The sequence below is a fragment of the Lathyrus oleraceus genome, chromosome 4, assembly GCF_024323335.1.
Source record: "Lathyrus oleraceus cultivar Zhongwan6 chromosome 4, CAAS_Psat_ZW6_1.0, whole genome shotgun sequence".
NCBI classification, from domain to species: domain Eukaryota; kingdom Viridiplantae; phylum Streptophyta; class Magnoliopsida; order Fabales; family Fabaceae; genus Lathyrus; species Lathyrus oleraceus.
In genome coordinates this window covers 277647092-277673195 of record NC_066582.1, presented here as the reverse complement: position 1 = coordinate 277673195, position 26104 = coordinate 277647092, and the positions used below count along the sequence as shown (strand labels likewise).

Below are 26104 nucleotides of genomic sequence, written 5' to 3'. Positions count from 1 at the left end.
GAGCTGTTGCAACTTGGCTTATGCTCATTGGATGTGTATTTTGGAAATTCCACATGTGATGGCTATGTGTTCAATTATTCAAGTTCATTTCAAAAGCCATTTTCCAAACCATGAAGCCTTGGCATGTTATGAGTATTCCAACAACTTTCAAATGCCATTTATGAAGTGTTGCAAAAATCCCCACTCAAAAATTCCAATTATTTCACAAGTTGGACAATTTTGCCCCTGATCCATTTAACTGTCCAGTTGAAATTTGACTTTTTGCATTGACCATTTTTGAGAAAATCCAATTATGCACCATGAAAGTACATGTCAAATGGAGTTTGTGCATATAAAGAACAACCAATTTGGACAATCCATGTGGAAGTTATGGTCTCCTGATTATGGGTCATTTTTGAAATTCACTGGACCATAACTTGCCAACCATACATGGGATTTTCAAGTTCTTGGACTTTTTGGAAAGGTGAGAACAAGATCTACAACTTTCATGTTGAACAAATTTTCATTTGAAGCTTCCTTGGACATGTAATTTTGAGGTCAAAAACTTTCCATTTTTGGAAACTTCTATTTACAAGTCACTTTCTATTTTTGGCAGTTTTTGTCCTGACTTGATTTTCTCCATTCTTGAGCTTTGACATGTCAAATAACACTTGTTCCAACATGAATGAAGTGTATCCAACTCATTTCCACCTCCAAATCCATCAGATCATGTACAGTTGACCACAGTTGACTTTTTCAACTGATAGATGAATCTGGCAATGCATTGCTCCAACTGAGCTCCAATCCTCTGATGAAATGGCTCAAGGATGAACCCCTAGCCTCAATAATCTCAATATAACCATAGAATGATCCCCATATCCATCATAGACCCCATCTCCTGATCATGCCCTGACTGGCCCAATGCAACTGATTAGGGTTGACCAGTGGTCAAAACCCTAATCTCAAGGAATCATCTTCAACACTTGATTCTATCAAACCATGATGATGATGATGTATCATTGTAAACAAGATGAAGACCAATATCCTTTGAGAATCATGAAACCCTAATTCATAGCCCAATCCTCAGATGGCCAATGATCAGTCAATAAAACCCTAGCTTTGCTCTTTGACTTCCTCATCTTCTGAACAAGACCTAGGAGAATGACTTGCACCATGTAACCACATGCTATGCAATATGCAATGCTTAATGACCTAAAAATGTATGTAATATGTTAATGCTAGTCCCAAGAGAGGAGGGCAAATTTTGAGGTGTTACAGCTGCCCCTATTCAATCCACTGTGAACCTGTCGATATGAATAGCCTCGGCTTTCAGATGATCAGGATGAAGAGTGATTGAATACCCAGAACAGACGAACAATTTGCACTCTGATGGGATATAATTAGCAACGCCTGTCAGCATCGGCGAAGAAACAATCTTGAACAAAAATCCGTTTGGTACGGAGAAAAATCGGCTTGAACCCCAAAATTTTCTCTTGCGCAAATGATCCTCAAATCACCGCATTTGAACCCCGAAATCTTCTTTCTTTGTGATAACTCCGCTGGCAATCGTCGGAAATAACACCAATCACCACTCTGATGGCGACATATCAAAGGGTGCATCTTCAACCAGACACTGACTGATGACCGGGAAGAAACTCGATGTTTACTGGACATCGAACGATGATGTTTTACAGGACACCAAAGAAAACTCGACCCAACATTAAACAATGACTGGGAGAAAACTCGATGTTTACAGGCATCGGACAATGATGTTTACAGGCATCAAACAATGATGTTGACAGGACATCGAACTATGATGTTTACAGGCATCACACAATGATGTTTACAGGCATCAAACAATGATGTTGACAGGACATCTAACAATGATGTTGACAGGACATCTAACAATGATGTTGACAGGACATCTAACAATGATGTTTACAGGCATCAAACAATGATGTGGACAGGCATCAAATAAGGATGTTTACAGGCATCAAACAATGATGTTTACAGGCATCACACAATGATGTTTACAGGCATCACACAATGATGTTTACAGGCATCACACAATGATGTTTACAGGCATCACACAATGATGTTTACAGGCATCAAACAATGATGTTTACAGGCATCACACAATGATGTTTACAGGCATCAAACAATGATGTTGACAGGACATCTAACAATGATGTTGACAGGACATCTAACAATGATGTTGACAGGACATCTAACAATGATCGACCAGACATTAAACAATGACTGGGAAATAACTTGACGTTGACTAGACATCGAATGATGATGTTGACTGACACCAAAGAAAGCTCGACCAGGCACTTACTGATGACTGGGAAATACTGCTGCTTCAAAATCCCGCTGCTGAACTCCTCGGAGTATCGTCTTCACTGTCCAGCAAAACCCATCCTCAAGCGGTAACCACGGCTTGAATCGCGCTGATCGCGTAACGTCCTCTGATTTTATTTCCATCTCTGTCCGACGGAAACATTTCCTCCAATATCGCACTACTGGGGAACATTGCTGATCTGACGTCGTGATGCTAAACTCCACAGAGTAACATCTTCGCTTTCTGGCACAACCACCTCTCAAACGGTAACCACGGCTTGAGACTAGCTCTATGCTTGCAACAATGATGCATGATCTTTTTCTGCGTAATGCTCCATAATTATGGAAATGCTACGCGCTTTATTATTATTTCTATGCAATATGCTATGCTTATTTACATGATGAATGCATAAAAAGCGTCCCCCTCAAGGGACTCTTCTGAAGAGCTCGAGACACTCTACTGAGGAACTCGACATTGCTCTAACTCCACCCTGCTGGGGAATAAGCACTGCTGCTGGGACAAGGCAACCCTTGCTGAGGAAACCTCCTTTGCACCCAATCCACTCGGGAAACTGCTGGGGATAAGCACCACCAACACTCTGTGGGGATACAACAGTTTTTGACTTGCTGAGGATATCAATCCCAACTCCGCTTTGGGAAACCCTCACAGATACCTGACGACTTCACTGGGGAAATGCTCCCAGATACTCCGTTGGGGAAATAGCAATCTCCAGGCCTGTCGACTGGGGAAGCATCAATCTATCACCTACTGGGGATAACCATCCTGACCCTGCTAGGGAAACGAATACTACTCCGCTGGGAACAACCCATGCAATCCATAGGTAAAATCAACTCAGCTGGGGACGCAAAAATCCGTCCGCTACGGGAACTTGTCCAATCCGCTGGTAGGATGAACACTGCTGGAGATATATTTCATTGAAACCCGCTCCACTCGGGGAATAGCAACCTTCAGGCCTGGCTGCTGAGGAAACACCGTTTACCTGCCGGGGATAACCATCTTGACTCAGCTGGGGAAGTCACAGACCTCGGGTCTGCAGGGGATTTGGTCCTCTAACTCTGCTTGGGGACCTAGCTGGGAAATGAGAAAAGTTGGTACAGAACACCCGTCGACTCGTCGAACCATGGTATCCACCTCCCAATCTCGTACCGACTTTCCACTTTTGAGAATTCCCAGACTCGTCTGGACCTTTTCTGCTCCATCATCTTGTATTCCAAACCGCCCCACGCTCGACGGAGAGCGAACTCCTGGGATTTATACAGACTTTTCAATTTTCCGACTTTGAAGAGTCTTCTTGATTAATTCCAAAGGTCGCCGTACGTCTCGACGTCGTCTCTTCCTACCGTCCTCCTCTGACTCGCTTGTCCCTGATCAGACTCTGCGGGGAATTACATACTTTCAAGTCTTCCGACTTTGAAGAGTCTTCTTGATTAAAATCAAGGATCGTCGTACGTCTCAACGTCTTCATCATTCTTTCCCATACATTCGTCCCTGAGCGAACTCTCTGGGGATCTATTACAAAGCTTCCACATCACAACCTGCAAGTGAGTGAAAATATCTAACAGTACCTGCAAAATAGATCGTCAGATAAAACCGTGCCCCAGGCGTGTCAAGATTTCAACACTTGGGTCACTCAATCCTTCCAAATAAGATTTCAAGCTTTCAATCTCATAAACATGCATTGGAAGGGACCTGTATGTATTAAAATGCACAATTCTTTATCAAAAATATCTGGATGTTTTTGCAATCAAAGCGGTAATGAAAAACAAAAACAAAATTATTTGATTGAATATGCATTTTATTGATTGGAAAAGTGTGTGGCTCAAATGAGCAATACAAAGGAAGCAATTCCTGAAAAGAGGTAATTGCGCACAAAAGGAAAAATCTATCCTAATGGCAATGTGAAACCCGTGATCTCATCGAGTTCCAACTCGGTTACACCCCATATGTCCTCAGACTCTCCACGCTTTCTGCCTTTTGAACAAGACGCTTCTGATTGATCCCTGTCGGGTATTATCCATGATGCTTTAACCAAAGCTCAAACGATCATGCTGGACGCAGTTGTTCGTTTCAATCCCTCTTTTGCCTGGACCGCCCTTCCGGGTTTTCAGTCCACCGGGATACCCCTTTTTGCCCAAGTCGCCTTCTCAGGTTTTCGACTTGCCGGGTGTACAGTTTTTTCCTTCTATCCCTAATTTTTTCCCGAACCTTCTTTCTGTTTTTGGTTCGCCGGGATGCCCATTTTTGCCTGGACTATTTTATTCTTTTCGTCCAGCGGGTCTCTTTATACGAAGTATTTTTTAACCGCGTCCGCATTCACAGGGGATGGAAAATCCTCGCCATCCATGGTCGTTAACAACAAGGCTCCACCAGAGAAAACCTTCTTGACCACGAATGGACCTTCATAATTCGGTGTCCATTTACCCCTTCGATCGTTTTGAGGAAGAAGGATCCTTTTCAGCACCATATCACCTACGTGATACACCCGAGGTCGTACCTTTCTGTCAAAAGCACGCTTCATCCGTTGCTGGTATAGCTGCCCATGACAGATGGCTGCTAGCCTCTTTTCTTCAATCAGGCTCATCTCTTCATACCGGGTCCTTACCCATTCAGCCTCTTGCAACTTCACGTCCATCAGGACTCTTAAAGAGGGAATCTGAACTTCAACAGGTAATACAGCCTCCATCCCATATACCAATGAGACAGGCGTTGCCCCAGTAGATGTGCGCCTCGAGATTCGGTACCCGGGCTACAAGTTTCCTACTCAATCACACCATCGGTGCATTCAAACGTTATCCGGGCAACCAAAGGCACATTCACCTTAACCTCCCCCATCAGACACCAGAATCCGTTCGGATTCGGGGTCAGGCCCCTCCTCCGGGATCAGTCGCTCTCAATCCTTCGATTGGAGCACCTCGAGATGTCCTCATCAGGGAACTCAAACTTCCTCGGTTGATAATCCTCAATGGGTTGCGGAGCGATGTAATCAGACAATACACCCCTTTATTGCTTTCTAAGAGTATCACGAATCAGTCAACATTCTTTTGCTCTTTCGCAACCCGTCCGGTTAATGCTGGCTTTTTCAGAAATCTACCTGATCAGATCCATCTCGAAATCCACAAAGTGGTATGAATCAGCACATACTGTCTCAGTCGGCGAGCAGCCTATGCCAAAGTACATCAAGTTCTCCGAGCAGTGAATGTATTGTTTCACAGTCGGTAAACTTCTTGCTAAGGTAAATTGCATGCTCTTTTCGACAAGACTCGTCATGCTGACCCAATACGCACCTCATAGACCCCTCGAAGGCCGTCAAGCACAGATTATCAATTGCTCCTTCCACAGGAGACATCGGAATCAGAGGTTCCTACAACTTATCCTTTTATTCTTTCAATGCCCCTTGGCAATCATTATTTCACCTGACCGTTTGATCTCTTTTTTCTTAAATGGGTTCCCATGTGGCTGTTAGGTGAGATGTGAACCATGACAGGTAGTTCAATCTACCCAGGAGACCACAAACCTCTCTTTCCATTCTCGGTTCAGGCGTTTCTCTTATTGTTCTTTCTTTTTTCTTTTTTCTTTTTTTTTTTTTTTTTTTTTTTTGCAGGATGAACCTCGATTCCTCCCTTATAATGAACCCCCAACAGCTTACCGGCCCGCACTCTGATAGTGCGCTTATCTGAATTCAACCTCAGTTTGAATTGTCTCAACCGGTCATACGACTTGCCCCGGTCTGCCAGATGCCCCTCTCCTGTTTGGGACTTTGCTATCATGTCATAGCATAACATTCGATTTCATGACGAATCATATCACGAAACAAAGTCACCATGGCTCTCTGATAAGTAGCACTGGCGTTCTGCTTCTCTAGAGGACAGTCTGCTCTCCATGGTAGCTTGTGCACAACGACACCGATATCCGACCCTGGCATATCCTGACACGACCAGGCGAAGGCATCCACATGCTCTTTCAACAAGGCTACCATTCTGCTATCAACTCGCCTCTGCAGCGGCTCCAATTTTCCTTTCCTTCCTGACCTCGGCAGTACACAGGTTAACAATCTCAATTCGCTCTTCGAGCGGCTGAATCACCTTCTCCTCTTGTTTCAATAACCTGGCTAATCTCCCAGCAGATCACAATCTTCTTCGTCTTCTTCTTCGGCATGATTGCTCGGTTTGTCGAAGTCATATGAGGTGTAACCGAATCGTTATCAACGAGATCCGGAGAATATTTTTGAATTCGGAACGAGACAAATCAAAAAGGAAAAATGAAAACATTGCCATTTTTATTTGTTTTTTAAAACTGCAAAAATAAATGAAAAACAGGGAACACCGCTTTTTGACTGAAAAACATCCATTTATTAATGATGCAAAAAATGCAAATTTATGAACATGAGGTGGCCCTTACAATGAACCATTACGTGTCGGGCAACACATATGGCTTCCATGTATATAAACTGAAAACAAGAAATATTACTCTTCCGGACGAGTGTCAGTGATGATCTTGTTAAGCCTTCCAGCTTCCTGGTACGCACGGCTTTATCCAACCATCAAACTTGCAGTTACTATCTTTCTTTTCACCCATTGCACAGGCGTGATCCGAATCTCTGGCAATTGCACTCACCATCGCCTGACCATGCACCGACATGGGATTAGCATTGACATTCGGTGATGGTGCAAAGTTGATAGCCCTGGAGTCTACCAGATCCTGGACAACATTCTTGAATGCTCTACAGCCCTCAATATTATGCCCCGGTGTTCCAGAATGAAATTCACACTGGGCGTTCTCATCATAGTTAGGAGGCCTCTGATCTGTTCTCATCGGAACCATCGCCCTCGGCTGAACCAACCCAAGATCCATCAATTTTTTGAACAGAACAGCGTATGTCACGGGCGGCTTATCAAAATGGCGATCAACCCCTTTTCCTTTCACTTGATACCCGGCTCTCTGTTGAGGTGATTGACGTTGCTGTCGTACTGACTGATTACCAGCAGGGATGGTTACTGCAGTAGTGTGCTGGTAGTAACGATCCCCACTGTATCCTCTCTGGGCATACACAACACTCGATTCACCCTCATTCTTGCGCTGACCATTCCCAAATGGCTTCTTCGATGCTGATGACGAAGCATTACCACCCTGGATCTTCCCCATTTTCAGCCAACTTTCAATTCTCTCCCCAGCCACCACAATATCAGCAAAGTTGGTGACAGGACAACCCACCATTCTTTCAGCAAAAACCCCCTGTAGGGTACCCATGAAGAGATCAGACATCTCTCGATCCACCAAAGGAGGTTGAACTCTGGCAGCCAACTCCCTCCACCTTTGTGCATACTCTTTAAACCCTTCGTTATTTTTCTGAGACATACCCTGCAGCTGGGTACGACTCGGGGCCATATCAGCATTGAACTGATATTGTTTAAAGAATGCATCTCCCAGATCCTGCCAGCTCTTGATGTCAGCAGATTTCAACTTGGTGTACCACTCCAAGGATCCTCCAGACAGACTGTCCTGGAAGAAGTACATCCATAGCTTCTGATCTGTCGTGTACGCAGAGATCTTGCGAACGAAAGCTTGGAGGTGAGTTTCCGGGCAAGAACTCCCATTGTATTTGTCAAACGCGGGCGCTTTGAACTTCTGTGGGATCACAATCCCCTCGACCAGCCCCATGTTGGACATGTTGACAAACCCCGGAGTAGCATGGCTTTCCAGAGCTCTTACCTTTTCAGCCAGCAACTGAATCTCCTTGTTCTGTGGCTGGACCCCATACTGACCCAAAGGCTCGTTGTGCATCGAGAACTGATCGGCTTCCCTGTCTTCCTCCCTATCTTCATCGAAGCCATAGAATGGAGGCACAAAATTATCCTTCAGATTCTGCCCCGGTTGGCCACCAGCACCTGCATTATTCACCACACCAATGGTTGTCCTCTTTCCGCCGTCGCGAGAACCACCCAGCCCCTGGTTGGAGACTCCATCCAGGTTAACCCCGCTGTTTGCTGCAGAAGCCCGCTCGAGCTTTTCAACTTTATCTGCCAGAGCTTTCTGACCAACCGCAAAACCCTGCATGATGTTGATCAGCTCAGTCATCTTGTCTTTCAGCTCGAGGAGATCAGTACTTGGAAGATCCATTAGCCTGGGAGTATTGCGTCTGGTGAAGTATCTGTGAGGACGGGATGAGTTCAAAGGTACAACTCTACGAGCGCGAGCAATGATTCCTGCAAAACAGCAAACAGGTTAATATGCATGAATGCAACGTCTATCCATACGAGGAAAATTCTGTCCTTCGATTCTGGTTTCATCGAGACAGATAATATTTCACCAATAACATTTTGACATCCAAATGTCTCTCAACCAGATTCTCAATCCATAATACTCCCCATATGGCTAGACGTAGGTTTAGTGCAGATGAATGCAAGATGTAATGATGCTGAATGAATGCAATGCATTGCCATCCTCCAAGTCCTCTGATCATCTATTGCTCTGAACCACAACTCGGATCCCTGGACTGATCACAACCATCTGAAGGAAAATGTAACCACAAATCCAACTCAAGGGTTCCGAAATAAACGGAACTAAAAGATACACCATCATCATCAGCAGTTTCTGTGCAGACACTCACAACCATATGAATCGGCCCGGGGAATCCTGAAATAAATGGATCCCCACTGATAAATAACTCGGCCCGGGGAATCCTGAAATAAACGGATCCCCACTGATAAATAACACGGACAGCACTCCGGCGTCTCGGCAATAAATGGCCATAAATCCGACTTATAAATAGGACTCTGATCCACAGAACAAAAAGTCACCATCCGAGTCACCATCTGAACATGCATCTGTAAGAATCAACCCTCCCCTCACAGGTAAATTCTAATCAGGTCACCCTAAGGCGGATAATAGTCTCGACAATCGGGCAGAGATACTCAATGGGTTTGCCCTTTCGGGTGTGCCATTGTAGCTCTCCTGAGATCGTCTAAACCAAAGATCCGGGAAATGATCGGTCACTAGAGTCAACGGCTCAAAAGAGATAACCCAACCAAAGTGGAAAACCCCATTGGAAGAGCACTTCTCAGATGAACCTCGTCCGGCTTGTGGCATGTCACATCGCAACATCATGCCCAACCGACATGTGAGCGACGTGAGACCACGCTAATCCTAGGTGTATACTCGGGCCTGGGTTTTAGCCCCACTCAGAACACCCACCCCAAAACAGAGGAACCACCTGCACAGAGGACGGCAATAATGATAGTATGATGCATGCAGACATTAATGCAAATATATACACAGTCAGAATAATAAATGCAATAAATCAAACATCACAAGCAACCTAAACTATCCTAGAACGCTAGGAAGGACTCGCTTAGGGACGATGGACCAGCACAGGTCTACATCACGTGCTCCCCAGCAGAGTCGCCAGCTGTCGCATCCGCGAAAAATCAACCGGCGAAGCTCAAATAAAAAACACAACACAGAGCCGCCACTGCGCGTTATTTATCCCAATATAGGGAAAGGAAACGCTCAGAGAAACCTGGAAAGGAAATGGTCTTGCGACCAAAGAGAAAGGGTAAGGGAGTCGGTTACGCAAGGGGAAGGTATTAGCACCCCTCACGTCCGTCGTACTCGACGGGATCCACGTTCTAAAATAAAGAATAGGTTGCTAAAACATCACACACACACAGGGAACGCAGGTGGGGTTAAGAGAAGGGAGCTCGATAGGACATCGCATCCTATGCCTACATATCTTGTCTGGAACAAGAATCAGAGCCACTGTAGTTCGGCTTACGCACGCCAAACAACACAAAACGCACAAACAGATGGCAAACAGGGAGCCCGACAACCACTCGATGGAATTACGTCAGCATCCGAACCAAAACGCACTCAAAAGGGCAAACGTGGAGCCCGACAGCCAATCACTGGGCTTACGTCGGCATCCGAACCAAACACACAGTCAGATAACAAGTAAACACACGCAAAAAAGAAAAAGGTTGCCCGGAGTGGTCTCGCACGACCACCTGCCTACATACCTCGTCTGGAACAAGGATCAGGGCGATGTAGTTCCCCCTCAAGGGACTGAATTACTAGCCAGAAACCAGGGGAAGACACACTACCAGGGAGCTGGACTCGAGCCTAGTGTTGTCATGCATCGTTACCCTAAGTTCAGTTTTCTATCCTACTTGCATAAGCAAACTACTCCTATCCAGGAAAGAAGCAAGCATACAAGCATACAAAATAATTCAAGCATACATCAAATGAGAACAAGCATCTCAAACAGATATCCACATAGCACGCACTATAACCAAACAAGTGGGCTCACACAATAGGTTTGACTGCCTCAGCAAGTCATCTGTACGGGCTGTGTTTGCTCTTAACCTTGCCATTACGAGGCTAAGGTGAAGCAGATGAAAGGTGAAGTGAGGATCAAACCTCACAGCTCTTATCCCTGACCAGGGAGAGCTTCAGACAAGGGAGCGTGGGTCCAGAATGGAGGGACCCTTCTACGCTCAAAGACTCTGACTCGATTGTGCAACAGCACGAGATCTTGGGTTTGTGTCCCAATGCATCAACACACAGCCGTGTGAGCAGAGGGACGACACACAGAATAGTGGGGGATAGATTGCATATCCCTAACTTCCACCAATTGCCTCATAGAGGACTTCACCTGCTTAGGCACAATATTAAACAATCACAAGCATCGCCTCTTAAGGAGGACTTCAGACAATTTGCCCGGCCAAATAACAAACCGGGTCTCCAGACTACATGAAGAATAGAAGTCCTACCTCAAATGGTTTAAAAACCAAGCAGCAGCAAGCAAGTTCTTAGAGAACTGTAAGCAGCTAAATGTACCTGAAAACAGTCAAGTATCATCAGCACTCAGACAGACAAACATAAACAGCAAATGTTAATCAGTCAGACTATACAAACTAATGCACAACAAAGCAAGCTCAAAGCTCAAGCTCAAGCTTCATAACCTACAAAACCAAGTCATGTTAGTGTACAAACATCAACCAAACTCATTTGAATTAACTTGATTCAATCTCCATACACATTGCACCTTTTCATCCTGAAAAATCAATCAAATGTTAGAAACTAGACCACTAGGCCAAGCCTAGGGTCCAAAGGTGACAAAAATGTCTAAACAGCAAGGGATCTCTAACCAAAGTCAAATTAATGTTAAACAAAAGCCAACACAATTAGTCCCATGCTCATACCATTCATTATATTCATTTCATGTCAAAACAATTCCAAAAATCCTCAAATAATTTACACCTAAACAGGACATATTCAAGGTATGGCATGTCAAATTTTAGCTCAATTGGACAAAAGGAACTATGTCAATGAAAATCAAGAAAAACAGACACAATTATATGAGCCAAATCACAACATCAACACGTGCATTCACTTCAAAAATTCATAAGTCCATGAAAACAATAAAGAAATGAATGGGACCAAAAGCATCATGTCCTATCATGTGTCTATAACCAGCATACCAAATTTCATGGCCATTCAATACCATATGAGCATTTTATAAAATATCTACCAACATATGTCACATGAACTTGCATATTTGACCAACAGAGATGAAAAATACCAATCAAATTGAAAAGGCCACATAAAAATCCAGAAAAATTCACATAGCTTCTCAACATATTCATGAACATCCATGCAAAATTTCATTCCATTCTAACAAGCCTAGGTCATGAAAATAAATCCAGAAAGTTAACCTAGCTAGGTGTGACACAAATTGTCACACCTAGATGCAAAAATTCATAACTCAATCCTCAGGTATCCAAAATTCACAAAATTTACATGTAAATCATCATTGGCATGTCTACAATCACCACAAAAATTTTCAAGAATTTCTTTTAGAGCATGAGGATTTCACAATAGGAATGGCAAAATGTGTCAAAAATACATACATGTCAAACAACCCTAGGTCAAACCAATTTTTCACCAAGCACAACTTTGAAAAATAAGTCAACAAAATTCTAGAGGGAATCAGGAAGTCAACAAAAAAATCCACATATTTTTCTGACTTTTAAATAATTTTTTATGAAATTTTTTAAAGTTTTTATGATTTTTTAATAATTGTTTAGAATTAATATAATTAAATTGAATTCATTAATGGCATTCCTGTAATTACATGAACAGTGGCGCGGGAAACACTTTATTCAAAAGTTTTAACAGAAAATCGGATCAAACAACTTCTCATTTCCAGAAATTCATCGTCATTTTCAGAAAAGCAAGAACATGATGAACAAAAAACTTTCACCAAAATTCACGTGCGTATGACCGTTGAAAACGTCTCACTCTCAAGAACTCAAATATCAACATGATTTTCACTAACTCTTCCTATATCTCTCGAATCGACGAAGTTAGGGTTTGGCAACATACTTTCAAATCAAGATATCTTAACCTACGTTTCATCATAACCAAAACTAAGCATAGCATTGGATTCTACATTGAATGACCTTTCAAACGCATACAATAATTGGCAAAATAGCGAGATTCGAAATTTGAGCACCTTGATATAACAGTGATGATTTCGATGATCTTTGCGCATGGAAGTCCAAAACAGATGAGGAATGATGATGAGGAAGGTGCCTGGAGTGCTCGAGTTCAATTGAAACGGCTTCTATGAGAAGAATTCTGGATTCACCATTGATGAACACTCTTTCAACAGCCACGATTTATGAGGATTTGGATGCTCCTTTTCCAAAACAGTTGAGGTAGAAGATGAATAGAGATCAACACAAAAAGAATTTCGAGTATTGATCAAGAATTGAGAGAGATTTGGTGAATTTGGCTTTGAGGTGTTCTTGAAGAATTTGAGAGAATTTGGAGAGTTTTTGATCTGATTTTGGGGAATTGTGTTTTCTGTTATGATTTAGATATGATTAAGAATATATACTCTTGCTTAATCCATGTTTAATCACTCTAATTAACCAAATGCCAAGTGATTACCAAAAATGTCATTTTCACACAAAGGGCAAAAGTGTAACTGCTCATGCCAACTCATTTCCAGCTCATGGACAGCTCACACACTCTCAAAATGACATGTGTGAGCTGTTGCAACTTGGCTTATGCTCATTGGATGTGTATTTTGGAAATTCCACATGTGATGGCTATGTGTTCAATTATTCAAGTTCATTTCAAAAGCCATTTTCCAAACCATGAAGCCTTGGCATGTTATGAGTATTCCAACAACTTTCAAATGCCATTTATGAAGTGTTGCAAAAATCCCCACTCAAAAATTCCAATTATTTCACAAGTTGGACAATTTTGCCCCTGATCCATTTAACTGTCCAGTTGAAATTTGACTTTTTGCATTGACCATTTTTGAGAAAATCCAATTATGCACCATGAAAGTACATGTCAAATGGAGTTTGTGCATATAAAGAACAACCAATTTGGACAATCCATGTGGAAGTTATGGCCTCCTGATTATGGGTCATTTTTGAAATTCACTGGACCATAACTTGCCAACCATACATGGGATTTTCAAGTTCTTGGACTTTTTGGAAAGGTGAGAACAAGATCTACAACTTTCATGTTGAACAAATTTTCATTTGAAGCTTCCTTGGACATGTAATTTTGAGGTCAAAAACTTTCCATTTTTGGAAACTTCTATTTACAAGTCACTTTCTATTTTTGGCAGTTTTTGTCCTGACTTGATTTTCTCCATTCTTGAGCTTTGACATGTCAAATAACACTTGTTCCAACATGAATGAAGTGTATCCAACTCATTTCCACCTCCAAATCCATCAGATCATGTACAGTTGACCACAGTTGACTTTTTCAACTGATAGATGAATCTGGCAATGCATTGCTCCAACTGAGCTCCAATCCTCTGATGAAATGGCTCAAGGATGAACCCCTAGCCTCAATAATCTCAATATAACCATAGAATGATCCCCATATCCATCATAGACCCCATCTCCTGATCATGCCCTGACTGGCCCAATGCAACTGATTAGGGTTGACCAGTGGTCAAAACCCTAATCTCAAGGAATCATCTTCAACACTTGATTCTATCAAACCATGATGATGATGATGTATCATTGTAAACAAGATGAAGACCAATATCCTTTGAGAATCATGAAACCCTAATTCATAGCCCAATCCTCAGATGGCCAATGATCAGTCAATAAAACCCTAGCTTTGCTCTTTGACTTCCTCATCTTCTGAACAAGACCTAGGAGAATGACTTGCACCATGTAACCACATGCTATGCAATATGCAATGCTTAATGACCTAAAAATGTATGTAATATGTTAATGCTAGTCCCAAGAGAGGAGGGCAAATTTTGAGGTGTTACATCTACCAACACCCATCTACACCACATCTGAAACCCCTCCTTCCACAACCAAAACACAACAACCTCTACCAAAATTCAATCTTGCTAATACCTCCTTACCACTATCCGAAGCTGAAGAATTACACCAAACCACTTCCTCATCCTCAGCCCCAGAATCACCTCCCTACTTTATCCTTTCCTCTGACACAGAACCATCTGACCCCGCTTCTCCCACTCTAGCCCAACTTCAATCTCTAAACCGTAATTCCCAACAACCACAACAACCTCCACCTGAACCTGAAGTAACTTCACCACCCACAGAACAACCAACCATCATTCCATCTGAACTTCAACCCTCTGACCTCCATGCCTCTACCATTACCCCTCCAAACACTTCCGCTGAACCTCAAACACTCAACCTAAGCCCTCCAACCTCTCCACCTCAAACATCTGAACCAGAACATTCCCTGCCCACCCTAGAGGAAGCCATTATGCTGTTCGCAAGGGCTTCAGTGCAAAAGGTCAAGTCTCTGACCATAAACTCTGGCATCAGTGATGATCCTGACTCTATTAGGACACACTGGAACAGGGTCATTGGCTGGATGACATCTGAGGCCTTCAAGCTGAAGCACATCTTTGAGCAAGTCAGAAACGACTTCATCAGAGATGTTGAGGTAAGACTATAGGAGCGCTTGGCCAAAGAAGCTGAAGAACAGGCCAGAAGGGAAGAAGAAGAAAGAGCCAGAGAAGAAGAAATCCAAAGGGCAAGGGAAGCTAAAGCTAAAGCTCTAGCTGACGTTGCTGCTGCTGCTGAAGCTGAAGCAAAGGCTGCTGCTGAAGCTGAAGCAAAGGCTGCTGCTAAAGCTGAAGCCAAAGCCGTTGAAGAACAACATGCTCTGACTCAGGGGAGTCCTCTTCTTTTGCCCCCCTGGTTCTCAGGACGCTGGAAGAACTTTAGAAAGAGCAGAAGGAAGTCCGAGCCAGACTGGATCAACAGGACACTGTCAACGCCAACATCCAGAACCTGCTGAATCAACTGCTTCAGAGAATGCCTCCTCCTCCCAACCCTTAGGCACTTAGGATCTTTTGCTTGTTGCCTTGCTTATCTTTGTTTCTGATGTTTTATTTCTCTCTTGTCATTATCTCTGATGTTCTGTTATCTGAATATATATTTTTCCTGCTTATTATTTTGTTTAAGTCTTTTTGATTCTGACAAAAAAGGGGAGAAATCAAATAGCTCTGATGAAAAATTGCCTAATACCTTAAGCACTCTGCAAACATACTATTATCTAAAATAAATTCATCTAACACTGGACTTAAGAAAATTGCAGAAGGTATCAAGAAACTTCATTTCTGGGAAGCTCTGGTAAGAACTTCTGAACTCCCTAGCCTATCTCAGGGGGAGCTCATTTCTATCTGATCTGATAAACTCTATTTTTTATGTTTCATCTGTCATTTGAGTTTTGTTTTGTCATCATCAAAAAGAGGGAGATTGTAAGAACAAAAATTGTTCTACAACAGATTCCAGGATTTTGATGATAACAAAGGATGAAACCAAAAATGACACTCTATTGAAAAGTTTCTAAGTGTGCAGGATTCTAAGACAAGAAGAAAAGGAATCTGATTACGCCATCAGATACAAATTATCAGAAGATCAGAAGCATCTGAAGTAGAAACGCGCTCTAGAAGTTCTGAGTCCAAGCAACAGCGGATCAGAATATCAAAAGCAGTGCGCTCTAGAAGATCTGACCCTGAACAACGGTATATCAAAAATTCCAGAAGCTCTCAACAGTATCTGAAGTCACCATCAGAAATCTAAGCGATCAAAATCATCAGAAGCTCTGAAGCCACATAGCAAGATCTCAGATTAACAGAGTTACGTAGACTCTGATAATGGATTTCCTAATTCAGAATAAGTAACGGCAACTTCAAATTCAAATGGAAAGAAAATAGTATTGGAAAGAAGTTATTCAGGGAGACAAAGTTGTTTTGGCAAGAAACAACAGAAGTTATGGCATTGATTCCTAATCAAGAAAAATTATCTGCCATCAATTTCAACGGTCCTTTCACCTCTATATAAAGGACAGCAAACAGCATTGAGAGACACACCTAAATACACGGAAACATTCTCTCTCTCTCTCAATCTTTCACGAGCTTTTGCTCAGAACGTGAAACATTCTATTTGCTCTTACTATTGTAATACTTGATTTATCCTAGAAGCACTCTAGATTACAAACCTTGTTTTTATCTAAGCTGTTTTATATTTCCTCAAGTGACTCTGCGCAGTCTGCATACTTGAGAGGACTAAGATATCTTTCTCTTAGACGTTGGTTGTAATAATCTTTCAAGATTAGTGGATTAAGTCCTTATTGAAGGCGAAATCACCTTGGCCGGGTGGACTGGAGTAGCTTTGTGTTATAAGCGAACCAGTATAAATTCCTTGTGTGGTCTTTGTCTGAAAAAGCGCTTATTTTCCAAAACAATTCAAACCCCCCTTTCTTGTTTTTCTCACCTTCACACATATCTTTCTATATAGTGAGAATTGGAGGAAATGGAGGTTATATTTATGTTCCTCGTGATTTTCTCTTTAAAACCATGTATGGATCTTTCATTTTTGTGAAGTTTTTGGTTGGACCAGTCGGGTGAGGGTCACTAGAGAATATGACCAGAGTTAGGGCTCCGGTGGTGCGCTGGAATGATTCAGGCCATCTGATATGGTTCATAGCTTCTAATCTTGGCCCTTGGTTCTGATTACCCTGTTTGTTGCGCATTGACTCAAGACCACCATGAAATTCACGCACGTGGCAATCACATCTGTCACCTCAATTAATGAGGGAGATATGATGACCCTCATTTTTTCTGATTAATTGATTTTTCATTTTAATATTTTAAATCCCCATTTCTTATTAAATTCATAATAATTTCAATTTTAATCCAAAAAATATGGGACTTTCACCAAAAATCTTTAAATAATTGTATCTTTCATATTTTGAATTAAAATTATTTTTTGGATTAGATTTGATATTTTTTGGGAATTTAATGTTTTTACTTGTTTTTAATTAATTTTAAATACTTCTGACTTTCCAAAAATTCTGAAATTTTTTGTCTAAGATCCTTTAACCTTGTTTAACCTAGGATAAATCCCTTGGCCATTTATTTGGTGATTTGAAGGGATTTGAGGTTTTTCCCCTTTTAAAATGCATTTTTATTCATTTAAAAATTGACTTTAACTTGATTAATTGTTTAAAAATTATGCTAAGTTATTTGGTTGACCTTGAGTTGTTTCATCTTCTGTTTGGCCTTGGTCATGGTTGATTTGAACTTCCATTTGATCAATACTATTGGATTTAGGGGGTTGATGAAGTGTAAACTTCATCCCACAAGATGAATGGATAGTATTTATCAGATGAAATTCCTCCCTTGATCAATTTGGGATTCCATTTCCATTTCACTTTATATCCATCTCCTTCTTCCCCAATCCATAATTGACCAATGGATTCTCAAATGATCAAAGGCTAGTTGATTCATCAATGACTTTGTGTCATATGAATCAACATGAGCTTGATTGAGATAGGTTCATCCCTTTTTTTATGTGGTATGCTTTAGGAGCTTGGTTCTCTGTACCTTGTCTCTAGCATGCATTAACACCAATATTATTATTGCCCGGCCTCAGATATTTGTGACTTCTACATAAGTCCAATTACGATTGCTTAACATATAGCTAAATTTTTCCCAAAGGCATAACATTTTTGTAAGTGAGATTGTAAGTCTCTCATTCCTCATGGTATTGTGTGAAGACTTAACCTTTTTTCAATTTGTGAGAGCTAGTGGCATACTTGTTGATTTATCCAAGTTAGAGCCCTTCTCATGGATGATGTCTTGGTTCATGTTTCCATGCTTGTGAGTGGATGGTTGAGTGTTCTCCAAAGAATTACTTAAACCATTGTTTTCTTCACTAGCATTTGACTCCAGCTGAGTCCAGATTGCAAATGTCAAAAAACTCATATGAGGATGATGTTGACCCAATACACTACAGAATACTTATTGGATCATTAAGATGTATTTGTCACACAAGGCTTGATCTAGCATATAGTGTAGGTATGGTAAGTAGATTCAAGCAGAAGCCAAAGGTATCACATCTAGCGACGAAGAGCGTTCTAAGGTATCTTAAAGGAACTCTCGACTAAATTTGGTTTTCTGTAGCTGATGAAGGAAAAGAATACAAGCTAGTGGATTACATCGACTCAAGTTGGTGTAGCGATTATGAGGATAGAAAATCCAAAACTGACTATGTGTTTATGCTAGGTGGTTCACCAGTTACTTGGAGTTCAAGAAAAGAACCAGTAGTAGCATTATGGTCGTGTGAAACATGATATATAGTTGCTTCTCTTTGTGCATGTTAAGCAACATGGATGGTGAATTTGATCGAAGAAATTACAGGGAAGAATCATGAAAAAATTACCATGAAGATAGACATCATGTCTGCTATCAATCTGGAAAAGAATCTGATAGCACATGAAAGAAGCAAGCACATCAAAATGAGGTTCCATTATCTTCTAGAGCAAGTAGGAAAAACAAAGTTGGACTTGGAACATTACAAAATTGAGAATCAGATTGCAGACATCATGACGAAATGAGTGCAGATTGAAGTATTTAAGAAATTAAGATCTATGATGAATGTAGATAGCTTAGACACAATGAATTAGGTAGTGTGTTGAGATAGTAATTCCTTGTGTTGAATCATGTTGCTCAACTAGAGTAAGGAGTTGTCGAAAAGATATATGTCTCGAATTATAATAGTTATCGAAATGTCGAAGAAGTGTGTCTTCGACAAGAATCGTTAGATTTAGTTTTGTGTGTTTGTTTTAGCTAAGTTTGTTACGTTAGTTAGATATTGTTTGGTGTGCAAGCAATCTCAGTCTATAAATAGGGAGATACCTTATTGTTGATTGTAATGTAACGCAATATAACATATGCAGTTGCATAGAAATAAAGAGCAGAGAGAAACTCTGTAGATTTTTTACAATTCTTCTTCTTCCTTCTGTCGTTGAAACCCTAAATCCTTTTCTTCCCCAATATCAATTTTCTCTTCTTCCTTAAATAATCATTGTGCAGCGATATAATCTTGCAATCAAGGTTGGTTGATTCACTCGAATGAAGAGTGAAGAACAAGAGGAGTAATCAATCAGAAAGATTGATTCAGAAGTTTCTAAATTTTGATGAAATTCTTGATCAAGAATTAGGCGAAACTCCAACAGTTTCCTTGTACCCTATTGAATTGTGAGTATCTTTAATCTTTTTCTTAACTCTTCGGAATTGATCTGTTCCTTTGTAAACATGAACTTCTCACAAATTTAAATTTGACATAGCAATATAAATCTTGATATGAAAACATAAGGAAAGCTTAATACTCTACAAAGATCTCTATTATAATTACTGATGTTTGAGAAACTAGCGTATAAATATTGACTCCCTACAAAAAATAACAAATATTTGACTTAAATGTATTTTTTTTTCATGTAAGTTAGCGAATTTTTTATTTTAGTCTCTGAATTATTTTTTTCTCTTTGAGTCCCTATATCTCACTTTTGTGTTGGTTTTAGTCCCTTAAAAACAAAATCCGCAATTTTCCTGCGGATTTTGTTTGTAGGGACTAAAACCAACACAAACATGAGATATAGAAACTCAGACCAAAAACAAAATTTTATAGAGACCAAAAAACTATTTAAGTCAAAATATTTTCACCAATTTTTCAAACTAATTAATTAAAGTGACACTTCATGAAATTCTTCATGTAGAAGAAGAACAGTAACTAAAAGACAGAAAAACTAACAAACTCCAATTGATTGAAATGAAATTGATGATTTACAAGTTAGTTACAAGTTAGTTACAAGCTACCTTTTATAGTACTTGCAGATCTTAACTAACTCTAACAGTACAAAACAAACAACCAATAATATTAAGTCATGTAAATGGCGTGGTACAAAGCAGTGGCTTGTACTGCAAGATACATGTATGACTTGTGCTACAAGTTACAAGTTCAACAACACTAATTATCATTCTATAACTATCTTGGAAAAAATTTGAACTCATTTAAACATAAGCATATCATGATTATCTTGGGTGTAACAGTGAAATAGAAATTTCATTTGTGGATGACAATTCTTGTTTGCTTGAGTAAGAGATAACTTCATGAGGATAAAACCCAGGCTGCCTTGGATTAGGTAATGCTCTCTCCCCATTCATCATTAGAACAACAGATGACATTTCAGGCCTATCATCTGCTCTATCTTGCACACATAACAACCCAATGTGAATACATTTTAATGCCTCATCCATTGTAATTGAACCTTTAAGAGTCTCATCTATCAGTTCCAATTGTTTATCCTCACTCCAAAGTCTCCAAGCCTAAGAAACAAACATAGATATCAATTATGGGGTTAGGTAAAAAATTGAAGCTTAGTTCACATAACTTTTGATTAGTAGACAAAGGTAAATTATAGGAAATCGTTTAGGTGTTCTTACATGTCCAATAAGGTTAAGATTATGTTCTGGGTTGAAAAATTCTCGGCTCTTCCTCCCACTGATGATTTCTAGAACAATAACACCGAAACTGAAGACATCAGACTTCACTGAAAAAGATCCATATACAGCATATTCTGGAGGCATGTAACCACTGCAACATTATAACAAGAAATTGACCTAAGAAAAAAGGATTATAAATTACATAAACTAACTAAATTAGGTTTCGGAATTCTTACTGAGTTCCAACTACTCTAACTGTATTGGCCTCATCATGATCTCCGCCAAAAGCTCTAGCGAGTCCAAAGTCCGAAATTTTTGGGCTCATATCATTATCAAGAAGAATATTACTGGTTTTTAGATCTCTATGGATGATCCTTACTCTAGAATCTTGGTGAAGATACAGAAGTCCTCGGGCGATTCCTCTTATAATATGGAAACGTGTGTTCCAATCCAATACTTTACTTCTGGTTTGATCTAACAAATTCAAAGTAAAAATTAGTATGAGGAAGATCTTATATGAATCTTCATAAGGAAAGAAATGTTCATACCAAAAATAAAGTTGTCCAAACTTCTATTAGGCATGTATTCATAAATCAATATTCTTTCATCATTATGAATGCAGCAACCAATGAGTTTCACAAGATTCCTATGCTGAAGATTTGCAATCAATAGAACTTCATTTTGAAATTCCTGTGGTCCTTGTACAGATTTAATCGAAAGCCGCTTGGCGGCAATCTCTCTACCATTTGCTAGTACACCCTGTAGATCATTCATTAACTAAAAATGTAAAAATCATATTCATAAAAAACAATTAGAAAAGTTCAAATCATGTCACCTTGTAAACAGGTCCATATCCACCTTCTCCAAGTTTGTTAATGGAGGAGAAGTTGTCAGTGGCATTAGCTATGGTAGAAAAATCAAAAGTTGATATGTCAATACTTTCCTTCTCATGATTCATGTTATCTTCATGGTTTATTGTTGTGCTCCTACCTGAAATGTTAAATTGTTTATGATTGTTGATACATATAACAAGTGAACAAATACTTCTTAAGAAATTCAAAATAAAGCAGAAAAGAAAAAATCTCAAAATTCACCTGAGTTCTGAAGTTTTTTCCTCTTTAGAAAGATGACATATCCAACCGTCGTAATACTCAAGAAGAGGACTCCGATTCCTACTAAAATACCTGCTATCATTTTCTTCTTTCTGTTATTCGTTGAACTACCTGCTATCGTTTTCTTCTGTGTTATTCGTTGAATTACACGAGATATCAAGAGAACACCTAGAGACTAAAAATATTTATGGTTGTATGGATACTAAAAAGAACAAGCAGAAAAAAAGTACCTAATTCTGAAGCAGCCACTCTTATGTAAATCTCTTGCCCAGAAGAGCTTCCTGTCCTCATGTCAATGATGTTATTGAACCAAGTGATGCATCCACTTCCACCATTTTTAATATCTAAACTTGCATAAGCTATGCAACTACAGTTTTTCCGGCATTGTTTCTCACATTCCACAAGACTCATTTTCTCATCAAACCATGACGAAGACGTGTCCGGCAACTTCATCTTTGTATACGTAACGAATCTGTCTCTATCGTCACAATCCAGCTTCACCTTCCTAACGCACCCATCGGTATCATTCGACGATTTGGGTGTGAAGCCAATGAGACATTTGCATATCTCCGTGTTCCCCGTGTTACAATCGGAATTTACACCACAGATGTTGTAATTATCACACTGGTCCCCAGGGCCAGCAAGGAAAAGTTGCCAAGTTTCTGTCTGATATAACCAAATGTAACGTTGCACGAAGCCGGTCGGAGTGATAAGGTATCTTGAAACAATCGTGTCGTTCAACGGTTCATATTTAAATTGAACTTGTTTCTCAGTTAACTCAAAGGAAAATTTGAAATAACTATAGAGTGTTTCCCAAGGAACCCCACTGAAGAAAAATCCATTCCATGACCCTAGTCTATAAACTAACACTGATCCCTTTGAAATAAACAGTTGAGGAAAACCATTAGAATCTATATAATACGAAAACTCACCTCTTGCAGGATCTCCTGAGTTTTTCCATGATGTCAAAGCATTATGCGCTCCATTGATTCGATTAGTTCGAAGTATCATCCCAGGTAGTAAAGTGTCACCAGGATAATCAAAGCTTTGCCACCAAACATCATTTAAACTTCCGTTTCGTACCACGATGTTTCCGGTGTCCAAGAGCAATAGAAACGGATTCTCTACAATTGTTGATGCATTAGAGAACCAAATTGTGTTCTCCGAGCCATCAACTATGACTGGATTTCCTGTATCAGTGAGTTTGAATATTCCTGTTGAGTTTTGCAGTGGTGTATCTCTATTGGCTACCCAAACAATTGTTCTTGGGTTTAGATTCTTGTACCATACGCAAAAGTATATGTTCTGTGAATTCTCTATGTTGGTGAACCCGGCTTCGAATTTTCCGGTTTCGGAAACTAGGTAGTCGTTGTAGTGGATGGATTTGTCTGGAGTGAGGCTTCTGAGGGAGATGACAAAAGGAATGAAGAAGATCATTATGTTAGAGTACAGAAGAACTACGTTGTTATAGGTTCTAGTTCTGGCCATTACAAAGTTGTGGATTGTGATGTTATTGGTGTGTTGTTTTTGTGACAAAGTTTTGTTCAAATTATGCTATGTTTTGGTAAAGTTGTTTTGAGGAAAAATGGTGAAGTCAAATACGTGTTAATGCTGACTATCGGCAACGTTGTTCCACCAACTCAAATGCAAATTTTCAAGAATCCTGTACAAACTACGCCGCTTTTTGACCATTTTTAAGGTAGTGACTAACTAATATTCGTTTTGGTTGTTTTTACTTTTCGCCAACATAGATTGTTCATATTTTCTTGTCGAATTTAAAGGGCCTATTTTCATGTGGACAAATTTCTTTGCTAAAGAAAAGTGTCACTTTACATCAATCTTTTTAGAGAATTTCTGAGCTCTACTTGCGGTAAAATATAATGTCTGTGATCTTGCATGTGTCGGACAAGCAAAGTCTCAATCAGAGTCGTTCTAGCTTATTTTGGCCACAAATACTTACTATATGTAGTTACTGCTCTTTTATCTCTTGTTCTTCCCATGTTTGTGACTTGACTACACAAAATACTTTTATGGTCTTTACTGATACGAATGTTACATCATCATGGCCATCATTCTCATGTTATTTGTGTCAGGATAACTATATAACAACTATCAAAAACTTGATATGGGACCCGTGATTGAGTCAGCTCTTTGTCTCAAAGTTGGACTGAATTCCTATTTCTGGATTTTAGGGGCACGAGGCTCATGGGGCACGTCATCCTCGACTTGCCTCATGGTCCCTTTGTGATCAAGCCAAACTCCTATTTCTAGATTTTAGGGGCACGAGGCTCATGAGGCGTGTCATCCTCGACTTGCCTCTTGGTCCCTTTTTGATCAAGCCAAACTCCTATTTCTGGATTTTGGCCGTTCAACTTTCCTCTTGGCTTGGCTCTCCTTCAGATCGGCCAAAGGGAGTTTTAATATTTTCCATCAGTTTTGACATTTCCTCTTGGAAAAAAAAGAAAGTATAATGTAAGCAACCTGGCCACACAAAAAAAACAAAATAAGGGCTATTAACATATCAAACTTACTCATTTATTTGTTCATGTCATTATCGTCCCCTGATACAAGATGATCATGGTATAAAAATTCATTACCTCGAATTCACCCAAAAGATAATCTACCTCCGTCTCATCAGGTGTGAGGTAGCCAAAGTTGTACCTAGTGATCATCACTAGATTGTTTGTCCAGGGTTGAGGAAAGCGATGGGAGTCATTCGTCCCAGTCGTGACCATATAGGTGTCATCACGCCCCTCAACCTTGCGAACTTATCTTTCCAATTTTTACAATGATTGGAATATGGTTTGAATAGAGACCTTCCAAGAGGGATGCATAAGGTCACCTAGCCGCCTCTAATGACCGTCTTGGTGTCGTAGAAGGAGAAGAACATCCCTTTGGTAGGATGGACCTACAGTCGCCGACATATAATCCCAAATTCCCGAATCAAGTTTCATCCATTGGGCGAGATCTGGGATGTAGCAACATTAATCACCTTTAGAACTTTGGAAAAGGGGACTAAAACCCCCATATCACATACAACAAAGCGGTGGAGGTAGAAATAGGGGTTGGGGAAATTATCCAAAGATGTCATGTTGCCTCTCTTCCATAAAGCATGCCTACAGGTGTTTATCTTGGATTTTGGTAAATAAGCACTAGTCTTCAAAATTGATACTTTGGTTACTTACAGGATCAACTAGATTGATCATAGGACATATGTGTATAGTTTTTGTTTAAAGTTTTTCTTACTAGTAAGTTCATCGACAATAATGTTGAATTTAAAAGTAATGCAAAGAAGATTTATGAAAAGTATAAAGAAGGAAAATAATTTTGACATGAATGTAAATGGAATGAAAATGACTTTAATGTAAATAGATTGACATTGAATGAAAATATGGTGTTTCATACGTACATATTCTCAGAAACTCTTTTCTCAATAACACTAGATACTTTGAGTGATTTTGAGTTTGTTACAATATTGAACACATTGAATCCTAAAGTTAAGTCTCATATTTATACTTTTTCGACAGTAACGGTAACAAACGGTCTTTTCTCCAAAAAATGACACGTTCTCACTTACATGTCTTTCGCCTTTCATAGGCCTCCACGTGTCCTTTGAAGGAACGGATAAAGACAAAATATGGTTATTAGCCTCGTTTTGAATTATCTTCGTCGAACTCATCTTTGAGTCGTTTCAGAAACTTCTAAGTCCTATTATAATGCTATTTTGACAATATGACAACTTCTTTGCCAAGTTCCAGTCAAAAGGTTTTGCCCAACTTCCCGTCGAAGTCAGCTTGGATTTTCTAAATATGTACTTAAGTTTTATACTTGACTTCTTATATA

The 26104-nt window shown here is 40.1% G+C and overlaps 1 protein-coding gene across 1 annotated transcript; it reads right to left on the bottom strand.

Moving 5' to 3' along the window:
- Positions 1 to 20453: 20453 nt before the first annotated feature.
- On the bottom strand, positions 20454 to 25496 carry LOC127075089 (G-type lectin S-receptor-like serine/threonine-protein kinase At4g27290). Its single transcript, XM_051016534.1, has 7 exons — positions 22492 to 25496; positions 22244 to 22372; positions 21985 to 22139; positions 21698 to 21908; positions 21386 to 21623; positions 21150 to 21300; positions 20454 to 21032 (listed from the first exon to the last, which is right to left on the bottom strand). The coding sequence occupies exons 1-7, from the start codon at positions 23747 to 23749 to the stop codon at positions 20739 to 20741; spliced, it is 2436 nt and encodes an 811-aa protein (XP_050872491.1). The 5' UTR covers positions 23750 to 25496; the 3' UTR covers positions 20454 to 20738.
- Positions 25497 to 26104: the final 608 nt, after the last annotated feature.

Coding starts and splice junctions, on each gene's coding strand:
- LOC127075089 (XM_051016534.1), bottom strand. CDS start 23,749: ATGGCCAGAACTAGAACCTATAACAACGTAGTTCTTCTGTACTCTAAC. Junction 22,373..22,491: donor AGTGGCTGCTTCAGAATTAG/GTACTTTTTTTC, acceptor AAACGATAGCAG/GTAGTTCAACGAATAACAGA. Junction 21,301..21,385: donor GTTAGAGTAGTTGGAACTCA/GTAAGAATTCCG, acceptor ATAATGTTGCAG/TGGTTACATGCCTCCAGAAT.